This window comes from Lissotriton helveticus, chromosome 11 (assembly GCF_964261635.1).
Source record: "Lissotriton helveticus chromosome 11, aLisHel1.1, whole genome shotgun sequence".
Lineage (NCBI taxonomy): Eukaryota > Metazoa > Chordata > Amphibia > Caudata > Salamandridae > Lissotriton > Lissotriton helveticus.
In genome coordinates, this window is record NC_136072.1 from 1077677486 (window position 1) to 1077690487 (window position 13002).

The following is a 13002-nucleotide window of genomic DNA, read 5'->3' on the forward strand; positions in this document are numbered from 1 at the left end:
ATTTCTAGGGTACTGACACAATTTCACTCTAAAGAACCGGTAAGATTAAGGACATGCATGTTTTCTTTCCAAATCCTTCAACCCCAGTGGATAGAACATTGCATTCTTTAGACATCAAAAGATGCTTAAACTTCTACTCCAGAGAACCAGGACTTTTAGAAAATCAGGTCTGTTTGTGACTTATGGCCAGATTACATTGGGTATAGCGGTCACTACAGCTACGTTTTCTAGATGGATAGCCTCTGCCATCCAGTTCTGTCACATCAAGGCTAAACGACCATTGACAAGGTCTGTTCGATCTCATTCCACAAGAGCTGTGGCAGCATCTGCAGCTTTGTTTGCAGGGGTGACGCTTGAAAACATGTGTCGTGCTGCGACATGGAAGAATGTCCACACGTTTACAAAACATTACTGCCTACAATCAGCAAATCAGAATGATGCGGCAGTGGGCCAAACCGTTTTTACGCCACATGTTTCCATAGGAATACATTCAGGTTCTAACATTGGCTTATTTCTTAAAAAGTATATACAATTCAATTTGTTGTTTATAATATACAGACATGTGTTATCATATACTGAGTTTCTATGATACTAAGGTTCCTTTCCTGTAGGAAATTACATGATTTCTATGTTGGTTCGGAAGATGACTTGTTAATAGGTCAATCTCTAGCCGATTGTTGGTTGTTAACGGTACATTCATGGGGGTGCACTACAATAAGTCTCCCACTGTCCGCAACCGACTTTGCCAGGTTTACTGCTTACTATTCTGATTCAGGCATGTGAATCTATGAAAGATACCCCAATACTGGATAAGAAAACAAGTTACTTACCTGTAACTACGGTTATCCAGTATTGGTATCTTTCATAGATTCACATGCACCCACCCTCCTCCCCGGAGAGTCAGTTCTCTATGATTGGGATACTTGTTCCCACTTGTGCTACGAAAATCTGAGGAGAGCTGGCTCTGCAGAGAGGGTTCTGGAGGGTACTGTGAGCTGATTGGTTGGAGCAAAGACTTTGGTCTTTTTTACATAATGAGGTAGATAGGCTACTATAATTTAGGCCTCAGGCCTATTCCTACTACAAAGTGCTTTTGCACTGCTTTTTTATTTACCGTGGGACTCCCGCCTCGTCGACGGGGAATGATTCAGGCATGTGAATCTATGAAAGATACCAATACTGGATAACCGTAGTTACAGGTAAGTAACTTGTTTTCTTATTGTTTGGTCTTGGGACAATGAAGATTGTTATTAAAACGATTGTGAACCATGTCTTTATCAGTCTTTTCTTCTTATCTTAAGCCAAAATAACTTTGTAGCTATCTTGGATCTGCCGGAGGGAGAGCACCAGTACAAGTTTTATGTGGATGGCCAATGGACGCACGATCCAGCTGAGGTACTATTTCTGTGAACTCTTTTGCAGTATTGTGCCACTATTTAATTGTAGTGGAACTTCTGGGCATCCCCTGTTTTTTTATTGTCATCCCTATTTGTTTCTGATCTCATGCTATACGGCACAGGAGATCTCTCTGCCCTTGATTTTGAAATGTCTTTCCTCCCCTGGTATCGAATTCATGAACCTTGTCCATCACAGCATCCTTAAGATGTTATTCTTTCATTTTTTTCAGCCCGTAGTAACAAGTCAACTAGGCACTGTGAACAACCTCATTCAGGTGAAAAAAACGGACTTTGAAGTGTTTGATGCTTTAATGGTAGATTCACAAAAGGGCTCCGACCTATCAGGTAGGAATATATTTTGTTTTCAAGTTTGTCTGAAAATGGTCTTTTGATCAGGGGTATGCACAATTTCTGTTGGACAAATGTTTGTTTTCTACTAAGAGTTGGCTCCATTTCATGGTATCACGTAATTTACTACATGGAAATTGACTATGTTTCAGATTTTTCGTTTTTACAAATGAGATAACTATCTGACTGCCTTCCATCATGTTAATGTTAATTCTTACTTTACAGTTTAAGCTTTCGCTGCAGAGTGTGATTCGAGGCGACTTTTGTATGGTTAGATGTTTCAGCTTTGACTTTGTGCCTTCAAACTAGTTGCTGTCCTTTGGAGATACTGCATTTGCTTGGTGTTTGTAATTAGTTGAGAGTTATCGTTTGCTTTTTGTTGTTTGTGCCTGGATGAATTTTCGCTTATTTTGCATGTTGTGTTGGATATACCTGTGGCTATAGGTGGTTTGGATTAAACTCTGGTTACGTAGTTGGGGACCTCATCGGAATTTGTAATTTTTGCTGGTGGAGGCTTGCCCCTGCCGTCTTGGGATGGCTCTCTGAGATGGTATTGGTGTTTGCCATGTGGGTGGTTACATTTTTGTTTGATTATTTACGAGAAAGGAAAACAACTCTGGGTCTTTACATGGTAGTTCACATTGCTGCATGATTAATCTTGTACTTTGGTTTGTATTGGTGATCCCACAGACTGTGCTGATTTATTATGACTGTTTTTATGTTTGTCTTTGTTTCTCTGCAAATGTGGCAATGTTGATAATGCTGTTGAAGTGGGAGAGGGAATAGCCCAGTTTGTCTTAGCTGGAGGGACTAGTGAGGCTGCAGGGGCATTATAGGGTTCTATCCCTCAGAACCATGCAACAGCTTCTTACTGTGACTGTCTACATTTTTTGTTAAACTCATTGAATGGTGGGTGCTGCGCGGGTTCACGCACATTGGGACAGGACCCAATTCTTAATGTGGCATGTTCCTATCAAGGGGCTTCACCCAAGAGCTATCAAAATGAGGGAAATTGATATGAACCCTGCTGCTCAGCCTCCAATCTTCAACTGACACCAAGACCAAGCACTGAAGCATTCCGTGACATCATCAAGCATTCTACTGTCATTCAGGCTGAACAGAAGGCAGAATATAAATGCAAAGAAAGAGAAGAAATCATACCATAACAAACATATGTTAGGTTTGTGCCTAATATGTGTCCGTAAGAAATCCCAAAGTCAGATGTACGTTTTCAATATGACATTCTGTATTTATTTGCTGCCATAAATAAATAAAAACGAACATCCGACACATGTTTCTCCCGTGTGGCCTGTAGGCTAAGGGCTTTCTAAAGGTTGAAAATCTGAGAAGTATATGGTTAAGGAGTCTTGTTTATGAAATTGTTGTTGAAGGAAGGCTTTGTTCGTGCACGAAGGACTAATTGCATGCTAGGGCGAGGAAAGTCGCTGCGGTCAGAAAATGTTAAAGCGCATTTTCACCGTGAATAACTCCCAATTTCAGGCACTATCTTGCCTCCGATCATTACTTCTGAATTGTTACTGAAACAATGGTTTGTGCTGTTAAATCGACATTCGCATTGAGGGCCTGATTTAGAGTTTGGCAGATAGATACCCTGTCACAAATTTGACGGATATCCTATCCACCTTTTTTACAAGTGATGTAGGATATAATACACTTGTAATAAACCAGACAGGAAATCCTATCTGATGTGATGGAGTGACCTATCCACCTAACTATGAATCAGGCCTCTGGGTGCCATGTTAGTAGCAACTCTGCCAGTGACTGTTGCTTACATGTAGGCGAAGAGTCTCTGCTGCTGTGTTTGCGCTAAGTAGCTGTCGCTGTCTGCCACGTTGACATGATCTGTGCTGATGGATGTTGCTGCAGTATTGGAGCTTTTGGTTCGAGGCATGTGGGCTGCTGAATTCATATCTATAGCATAGATCGCCGCCTAGTGTTGGGTCCGGATGATTGCACATTGTTGTCCTGGAAGAGTCTTCGAAGTATCACGAGATAGGTGGCTCCTCCCCTGGACTACAGTGCGCATGGGCATCGACTCCATCCCCAGATTGTTTTTTTCCGCCATTGGGTTCGGATGCATGTTTGATCACTCAAGTTCGGAATCGATAGAAACTTTCTTTTCGGCCCAAAGGCCTTTCCTATAGTGTCGGTATTGTCTTGCGTTCGGTGCCCAGCTCTGTTCCGGCTCAGTTCCCGAGTCGGACATCCAGAGGAGTTGCGTGGCTCTTCGGTGCTCGAGGCCCAGTCAACGCAGCCAGACTTATTCGACGACACATCATGGAACGGAGCCCGTTCAAGAGATGCCCCGTGTGCAACTCGAAGTATCCCCACATCGATGTCCACCCGGTGTGCAACAAGTGCCTGTCGCCGGATCACGATGAAGCCAACTGTATGGCTTGCTCTCGTTTTCGCTCCAAGAAGACGATTCGATTTCGGCACGTGGCGCGCCAGGAGGCCCAGCAGACGGCCCCTGACCCGGTGAACATTTTCGAGGGGGAAGAAGCAGACGAGCAGGAAGATCGAGAGCCGATTGCAACTCCAGCGGCGGAGATCGACTCCAACTACGACGCAGACCTCGAAATGCTCGATACAGAAGACGTCGTCGACGAGGTAGGAGACGACAATGAGGCCTATGGGGCCACGGAAGATAGCTCAGGTGAAGAGCTATGCCCCGTTCGAACAATAACTAAGGCTCAGGTCGAGGGATCGCCACATGGCCTTACCCAAGATCTTGCACCTGGATCCACGGTCTCGCCGCCGGGCCCGGCTACGGACACTTCTACGGAGCTGCCATTGGTCAAATCGAAACCGAAAGTGAAAGCTTCGGCCTTGACAAAACCGAAAGTGATAGAGGCGCCGTCGAAACAGAAAGCGCCTGTCGCCTTGGTCGGCTCCACGTCTTCAGAACTGTCGGTGCAGACGAAGCTACAGAAGGTTGTCGAACCGGTGAAGTCGCTCAAGGGCGTCGAGCCGAAGACTGGGGCACCGAAACCGCTTGTCAAGGCCGCCGACCCGAAACCGTCGGCGCCGAAGGCCGTCGACACAGACAGAGGACTCGGAGTTCCGAAAGCTGTCAATCCTGCACGTCGGCCGGAAAAGGCCAAAAAGTACTGTCGCCCTCGAGTCTGCACATGGTGGTGGATCGAGAGCACCTGTCGGGTCGACGAAACCGTCCGCATCCTTCACGAAGCAGGTGTCGGACTCGTTGCAACGCATCAAGGACAAGGCTTCCGCGGTCGATCCGAAGGATACTTCCACCCCGAAGCCCGCTGCCAAGCCGCAAAAGTCGACGGCGCAGATTCAGTTCACGCTGCCGATGAAAGTGGCGCCGAAGGCGTTCGCGCCCAGGACAGTCGTCGACGCGTCCATGAAGGTGTCCATGGGGCCGAAGCCTACCTCTGCAGTTGTAGGCACAAAGCATCGACAACCCCTACTGGAGGAGCAGTCGGAACAATTTATCGACGCCGACACCGGTAAACTTTCCATCTACAAGCGAAAGATCACACCGGCACAGCCTATGGAGTCCTACACAATTCCTTTGAAGAGGAAAAAGGCTTCTACGGATTCCCCAGTTCTTGTGGAACTGATTACTCCACGGGCTCAGGACACTGTTCCAATCTCGCCCACTTACTCAGATGTAGAGGCTGGGGAAGGGGACGATGAGGAGTACAACTACCCTGCCGACACTGATCCTGAGGATCACCATGACACATGGGCAGATGCTGGGGACCCAGGGGATCCGCAAACTGCCCCGGACACTCAAGTATATACTGTCAAAACCTCCCCTACTGAGGATTCTGCGGCATTTAATGCACTAATTGAGAGGGCAGCTAAAAATCACGACGTCCAGCTGCATGCTGACCCTATTGAAATGGACTTTCTGTTTGATACCTTTTCCACCGCTGAAAAGACTGTCAAGACTCTGCCAATGCTGAAGGGTGTCTTGAAACATGCTGCAGACATTTTTAAAGAACCCACACGTGCCAGGGTTATAAACCCCAGAATTGAAAAAAAGTACAAACCGGCACCTGGCGACCCTACCTACATCAAGGGCCAGTTGCCGTTGGACTCCCTGGTTGTTTCTAATGCCCGGAAGAAGGCAAATTCACAAACTACTGGTGATGCTCCTCCCCCTGAATCTAAGGTGCTAGAAGCATCAGGGAAGACGGTGGCGGCTCAAGCGGCCAATATCTGGCGTATTTCTAACACGCAGGCACTCTTGGCCAGATATGACAGGGCACACTATGATACACTTGAAACCCTGTTACAACACTTGCCAGATGAGTATAAGGAGGCAGCAGAGATGCTCATTCAAGAAGGGAAACTCCTCTCAAATGCTTCTATTAAGTGTGCACTGGACGCAGCAGACACCGCCGCCAGAGCCATTAACACAAGTGTAATGTTGCGGCGTCAAGCCTGGCTCAGAATCTCCGGTTTCAAACCAGAGATACAAACCACCATCCTCAATCAGCCTGTGAACCCTGATCACTTATTTGGACCTGAGGTGGACACCACCTTGGAAAAAATCAAAAAAGACACCGAGACTGTAAAGTCTATGGGGGCTCTCCTGTCCCAGCAGTTCAGGGGTAGTACTTTTCGTCGCTCAAGCAATAGAGGTGTTTCCAGAGGCCAGATGTCCCAGCAAACACAGTACACTAAAAGTGGTGCACAAACCTCTTACAACAAACAGAGTAGAGGCGGCTATCGCGGCAACAGCACCAAGGGCAGAGGTTGTGGAAACAACAACTCCCGATCCTCCGCCGCCAACAAACAGTGACGCCTTGTCACTGCCCCCCGACCATACAACACCTGTCGGGGGGAGACTCCAACAGTTCCTGCCAGTCTGGAAATCCATCACCACAGACAGGTGGGTCAGAAAACGTATCCAGTACGGTTATTGTCTGGAGTTAACGTCTACTCCACCCAACATCCCCCCCAAAGCACCGTCCTATGTCAACAGAGCATTTGCACTTATTGCAGCAAGATGTGCTCGTCATGCTGCAAAAAGGGGAAATCGAGCTCGTGCCAGTGGAATAAAGAGGCTCGGGAGTGTACTCCCTGTACTTCTTGTTCCCAAAGAAGGACGGGTCCCTGCGACCCATACTGGACCTCAGGCCCCTGAACCAGTACATTCTCTCAGAACACTTTCATATGCTCACGTTGCAGCAGGTTCTTCCGTTGCTCAATCAAGGGGATTTCCTCGCAACATTAGATCTAAAAGACTCATATTTTCACATTCCACTACATTCGTCACACAGAAAATACCTCAGATTCACCATTCAGAATCAGCATTACCAATTCAAGGTCCTCCCTTTCGGAGTGACCACAGCGACCAGGGTGTTCACAAAATGCCTGGCGACAGTGGCTGCGCACCTCAGGAGACAAAACGTTCACGTCTACCCTTATCTGGACGACTGGCTTGTCCAAGCAAAGTCGGCCCAGCAGTGCGCTGCCAACATGTCCCACACCATTCACCTTCTTCACGATCTGGGATTCTCACTGAATTATCCAAAGTCGCACCTTCAGCCAGCCCATGTGGGGCAGTATCTGGGCGCGACGATAGATACTCTGGCGGCCACAGTGCAGCCAAATTCTGTGAGGATCAACAGCATTCAATTGCTAATACAGAAATTCAGACCGCAACACTCGCTTCCAGCACGAGTGTTCATGCAGTTGATAGGCATGATGGCCTCCTGCATCTTCATAGGCCCGCATGCGAGACTACATATGCGTCCGCTTCAAGAGTGCTTGGCACGTCAGTGGAATCAGGCTCACGGACAGTTGAAAGACCTAGTGTTGGTGACGGGTCGGGCATACCACTCTCTGCATTGGTGGAATCCACACAACCTTTGCAAGGGCCGACCGTTCCAGGAGCCTGTTCCACAGATCATCCTAACGACGGACGCTTTGAGGTACTGGGTTTTTAAGAACCGGCACAGAACCGGTAACCCAGCGGTGCCAGGGGATCAACACCCAGAGACCTCGGGTTCTCCTGAGTCAGACCTACAGAAACTCAGAGTCTTCTAGGTGAAGTCAAAGATTAGTTTATTGGCTGCAACCAAGGTAACAGGGTCCTAGAAGTACAACACGGGTATATTCTCAGGAGACTGCACACTTTCACGAAGTCAGGCTTCTCTTCTTATACATAATTTTCAGCCTTGGGCAAAACATTCCTTGGATTCGTGGTATTTCATTTATAGTTACTGATTACAAAAGAAAAGCAGAGTCATGATGACATGTACATATTTCACGTCATGCTGCCCATAACAAATCATCCGGCAAGGCCCAACATTTCATCAGATATCGCTGGACCCCTAATAGAAACGGTCACCTCCCCATCATAAAGCAAGTGAAGAAAAGGAGTGGAGAAAGATGTGAGCGAGATATGGCAGGTGTCCGCGCTCAAATGGTTTTATGGCTGGTTGGGCCTAGATGCTATCTTGCTCGGCCGCTGGGAGGGAACTGACCTAACGAGTTCGGCCTGGGGCAATGGTTCTAACTTGTACTGGGGTCAGGGAGAAGTCGATTAAGGAGTATGTGTCCTTGTGGAGTCAAATTCAACTGGATTAAGGCCTATGTAAAGGGCAACATGTAGCTACGGGTTTAGAATGTAAATGACGATTTCGAGGTGAAATCGTCACTCGAATACGCCGAAAATACATGTACTTGATGTACTCGTCATTCTCGGTCTTTTGATACCAAATTCGTCCTATTTCGACGAAGTTTTTAGTCTCGAGTCCAGTACTATTATATGAATCCAGATTTTTCAGAACCACAGACCCTCCTTTTGCCCTTACATAGGCAATTAATCTATCCTCATGTTAATCTGAGTCCAGATCTATATTCCTAAAGTCATTGAGATGTTGCTGCAACATCATTCTAGTGCTGAGCTCATGTCTTGACACAGGCTTCCTTACACATGATGTAGCACAGAGGCCACATATTGCAGGAGCACACTGTATGCATAGACAGAACAGGAAAAGAATGGCTAAGACCATCCCAATGACCATCAGAATTTTCCATCCCCAGGCAGATATCAGTTCCCAGAACCATCCCATTAACGACCAATCTCCTTTATCCACATGAATAGATTCGGAAATCTTATGTAGTTTGGAGATGGCCCCGTACACTGTCGGAGCATTAACTGGAATAAAAATGCAACAACTGGACTGGATCAATTTGCATACTCCACCTCGGTCCGCAAGTATTACATCCAAAGCGACCCGGTTCTGAAGGGTCATAAGTCGATCCGACTGGAGCTCAGCAGTCAGGTTACTAAGGGCACCAGCAGTTTCAATCACGGTGGATTCAACTACCCTTGTCAATTGCCTTATGTTTCTGCTGTTAGCCATAGCTCCCCAGAACGGCAGAAAACCCATTGCAAAGTCACCAAATTCTTGACCTGCAGTGTCTTCTTTACTCAAAACACCTCTAACTACCCTTGTCCGATGGTAATCCGCCGCTGCTGTGTAGGTGGGAGGTAACAGGAATGAAACAAAACATGAGCCCGAGAAGTCAGGGGGCAACCATGTATAGGCTCTATCATGGCAGATGAAATAAGTACCCTTAGCGGCTAAAAAGGCAGGGGAAGTCTGAGATCCAAAAACATACGTTTCTGTACAGACACTCTTCCCTAGCTGAGCTCTGGGATTCCTGCCAATACCTTGCAGACACAGGTGACCTTGATGGGGTACGATCCAGATAGGGGACGATCTTTTGGCTTGCAGTTTCTCACTTAATGTAGTGCCATATCCGGTCACATTCCAACCTACATATGCAAGTATCTCATCATCCGGGTATCTTCGTGAGAAGTTACTTCCTTGATCATGTCAACTATACCTTTGACTAGGGCGCTAGTCTTGAGGTTGTCTTTTACAGAACGTAGGGGTTGGATTTCTCGTGCATATATGAACATTGTCCTATATGCCCATGCTGACCCATTGTGACTAAATGGCAGGACCAAATAGGGGATACCTCTATCCTGGGTGTGGGGCATGAGACCACACACCCAACAATTAGTTGTGTTCATTACAAGTTGGTGTTGGTGTAATAACTGAACGAAGGAGTTATTGATTAATTCTAATCTCCTATTTGATTCGTGGTCAGGCAAAGGGTGGAAAGAATGAGAGGAAACAGTAGGAGGAGGTATGGGTGATGTAGTGGGCGCAAATGTCACATGAAGAGAGAATAAAACATAGCTTATCAAAAGGATCATTACGCTGAATAGCATAAAAATACACACTATTATAAAAAAAAATCTTCGTCATCGTGTTCAAAAGTCTCTGCTTAAAGTTCATTTGTTTGGCAGGCCTCTCCACATCAGGAAACTCCATCCTCTCTAAGGTGCTGCCCGCGGTGGTAGGTTGTTTCTGCTAAAGGAGGCTTCCGTCAGTCTAGGGCAGCTCCCTTGGACCAACCGGAACCAGCGACCTAACGTCGTCAGCTGCACCCAAAAGTCTTTAATCAACCGCGACCCTAGCAGCGGAACCCGGATGGCGGTTCGAAAAAACAGAAATAAGCAAGTTACCTAGATGGGAGATCTGCACTTTCAAAAATCGGATTTTGGGGAAAAACACACATTTTTATTAGTCCACAGGTTTTTCTCTCGGCTCATAAAATAAATCACTTTTACTTTAGTCTGTTTTTCTTGGTCGCAAATTGTAGCGTCTTTTCCCGGGTACTGTCTGGTCCAGAAATAGTAGCTCAGGTTCCACAGAGGTCAATTGTTCTGGTTCACTTTCACAATCAGGATTGGCTTCTTTTACACGTTCATCAGTTGTGCGCTCTGAGTCAGTGCCTCCTTTCCGGACCCATTGGTCATGTGGCAGAGGGAAGGGTATTTTCTTACAATGGATCCCGTGGACCCAATTGGCCTTCCCCTCCACCCTAACAGCCGACCTTGTAGACAGGAGGACGAGGTGAGGCCCGGTCCATCTGGGCTGGTCGTTTCTTGTTCTTTGGAAGTTTCGGACAAGCACCCAGGAACCGGGGTCAATGGAGTGACCCGGTGTCTCAGAGACCGGAGGCAAGGTGTTGTGGACCTGTTGATATAAAACACGCAATTTAGCCGTCAATTCATACAAATAGTCAAGCAAAATGGGGTGTTGCAGCTCGCTAAACTTCGTGGGCCTAGGCACTCCCCATATGTTGGCTGGCCGACCAAAGATTATTTCATAGGGGCTGAGTTTCACTCGCGAATGCACAGTCATTCTGGTGGATAGGAGTGCTAACGGTAGAGCGTCAGGCCATTTAAGACCTGTGCTCGCTTGGATTTTGGCCAATTTAAGTTTAAGCGTGCCATTGTAACATTCCACTAATCCAGCTGATTGGGGGTGATTTGCAGCGTGGAACTTCTGCCTAATGCCTAGCCCTTCACACACTCTTTTCATCACACAACCCACAAATTCACTTCCGTTGTCAGACCAGACCATTCTAGGCATTCCGAACCTGGGGAAGAACTCTTTCACAAGGGCTTTCGCTGTGGACAAGGCAGTATTGTCCCTTAGGGGATAGGCTTCTACCCATCTTGAGAAGGCACAAACAACCACGAGCACGTATTTTAAGTTGTTGCACCTCTCCATGTGTATGAAATCTAGCTGCAAAACCTCGAACGGATACGTAGGAGGTGCAAAATGACCAGCTGGAGTTGGTGTTCCCCTACCAGGATTGTGCTTCAGACATACCATGCAATTCTTGACAACATTCTCTGCACACTTGGGAATCCCTGAATTCTTCCACACTGGGGCCAACAACTCGCAAATCCCTTTCGCGCTGATATGGACCATCCCATGGGCCATTGTAACCACTGCAGGCACATATGCATCGGGTAACAACCATCTCTGTTGCTCTGTCGATTCAATCCAACAACCATTTGCATCCATTCTCCCTGTACTTTCTCTCCACATGCTTAACTCTTTCTCCGTGGCCTCAGCTTGGATGGACTTCACACTTTCTATCGTGTCTTCACATATTCCAACATCACCAGTCCATCTTTCTGGGCTCACAACATACATTCGGCTCATCATATTCTTTGCAGTTTCCTTAGCAGTTTCATCAGCAAATGCATTTCCACGACCAACATCATCAATCACTTTCTTGTGAGCACTACATTTCACGATCGCTACTTTCAGGGGCAACGTCAGTGATTCAAGAAGCTCATTCACCAACTGACCATGCTGAATCTTAGCTCCATGCGAAGTCAGGAACCCACGTTCCCTCCACAATCGTCCAAAACTGTGAGCCACTCCAAAAGCATACTGGCTGTCGGTATAGACAGTCACTTTCATTCCTCTAGATAACACACATGCTCTCGTCAGTGCCACGAGTTCAGCGGCTTGAGCTGAACCATGTGGTATTCGCACAGTTTCAATGACTGTGTGCAAAGTTGTGACAGCGTATGCTGTAGTCACGTTACCATTTGGGAGTTTAAAGCATGAACCATCCACCCATAATGTACCATCACATTCAGCAAGAGGAGTGTCGAACAAATCAACTCTCCCTTTGTTCTGAGGAAACAATCGTGCTGTTCTGAAGCATCCGATTCCTCTGCAATTGGTAACAATGTGGCTATGTTCAAGGTACTGCACCTTTTTATGTGCACATGGCTCGCTAGTAGCGTCAATTCATAACTGGACAGTCGAGCACTAGTTAAGTGCTGTGTCTTGGTCCTATTTAACAATGTGTCTACTGCATGCGGGACCATCACGATTAGTGTATTATTCATTACTAGACCTGCAGATTGTCGAATAGAAACAGCTGCTGCTGCTGTGGCCCTTAAACAACTTGGCAATGCTCTTGCTACCGGATCCAAAGTTGACGAAAAATAGGCGCATGGCCGCTGTCTATCTCCGTATAACTGAGTCAGTACAGACAATGCACAGCCCTCCTTCTCGTGGACATATAATGTGAAAGGCTTACTGTAGTTGGGGTTACCTAACACAGGGGCCGAACATAATGCTGTGCGTAATTCGAGAATACTTTTCTGACACTCATCAGACCAAGGAATGGGATTGGGTGTATTTATACACGTTAGTGCCAATAAGGGTTTGGCTAATAACGAAAAATTTGGAATCCACTGTCTACAGTACGATGTAATGCCCAAGAAAGCGCGTACTTCTCTCTGCGTTCTTGGCACATTCAATTTTGCTATTGCCTGAATTCTTTCTGGGGTCAGTTTCCTTCCCTCCTTCGATAAGAGATGACCTAAGTAGGTCACTTCTTGTCGGCAATATTGAAG

The 13002-nt window shown here is 46.8% G+C and overlaps 1 protein-coding gene across 1 annotated transcript in view; it reads left to right on the forward strand.

Moving 5' to 3' along the window:
* The window catches only part of PRKAB1 (protein kinase AMP-activated non-catalytic subunit beta 1), a 148379-nt gene that overhangs the window by 87190 nt on the left and 48187 nt on the right, over nt 1–13002 (forward strand). The window contains exons 4-5 of the mRNA XM_078667650.1: nt 1302–1395; nt 1628–1742. Of these exons, the coding sequence (XP_078523776.1) occupies nt 1302–1395; nt 1628–1742 (209 nt within the window). The remainder of the gene's footprint in view (nt 1–1301; nt 1396–1627; nt 1743–13002) is intronic.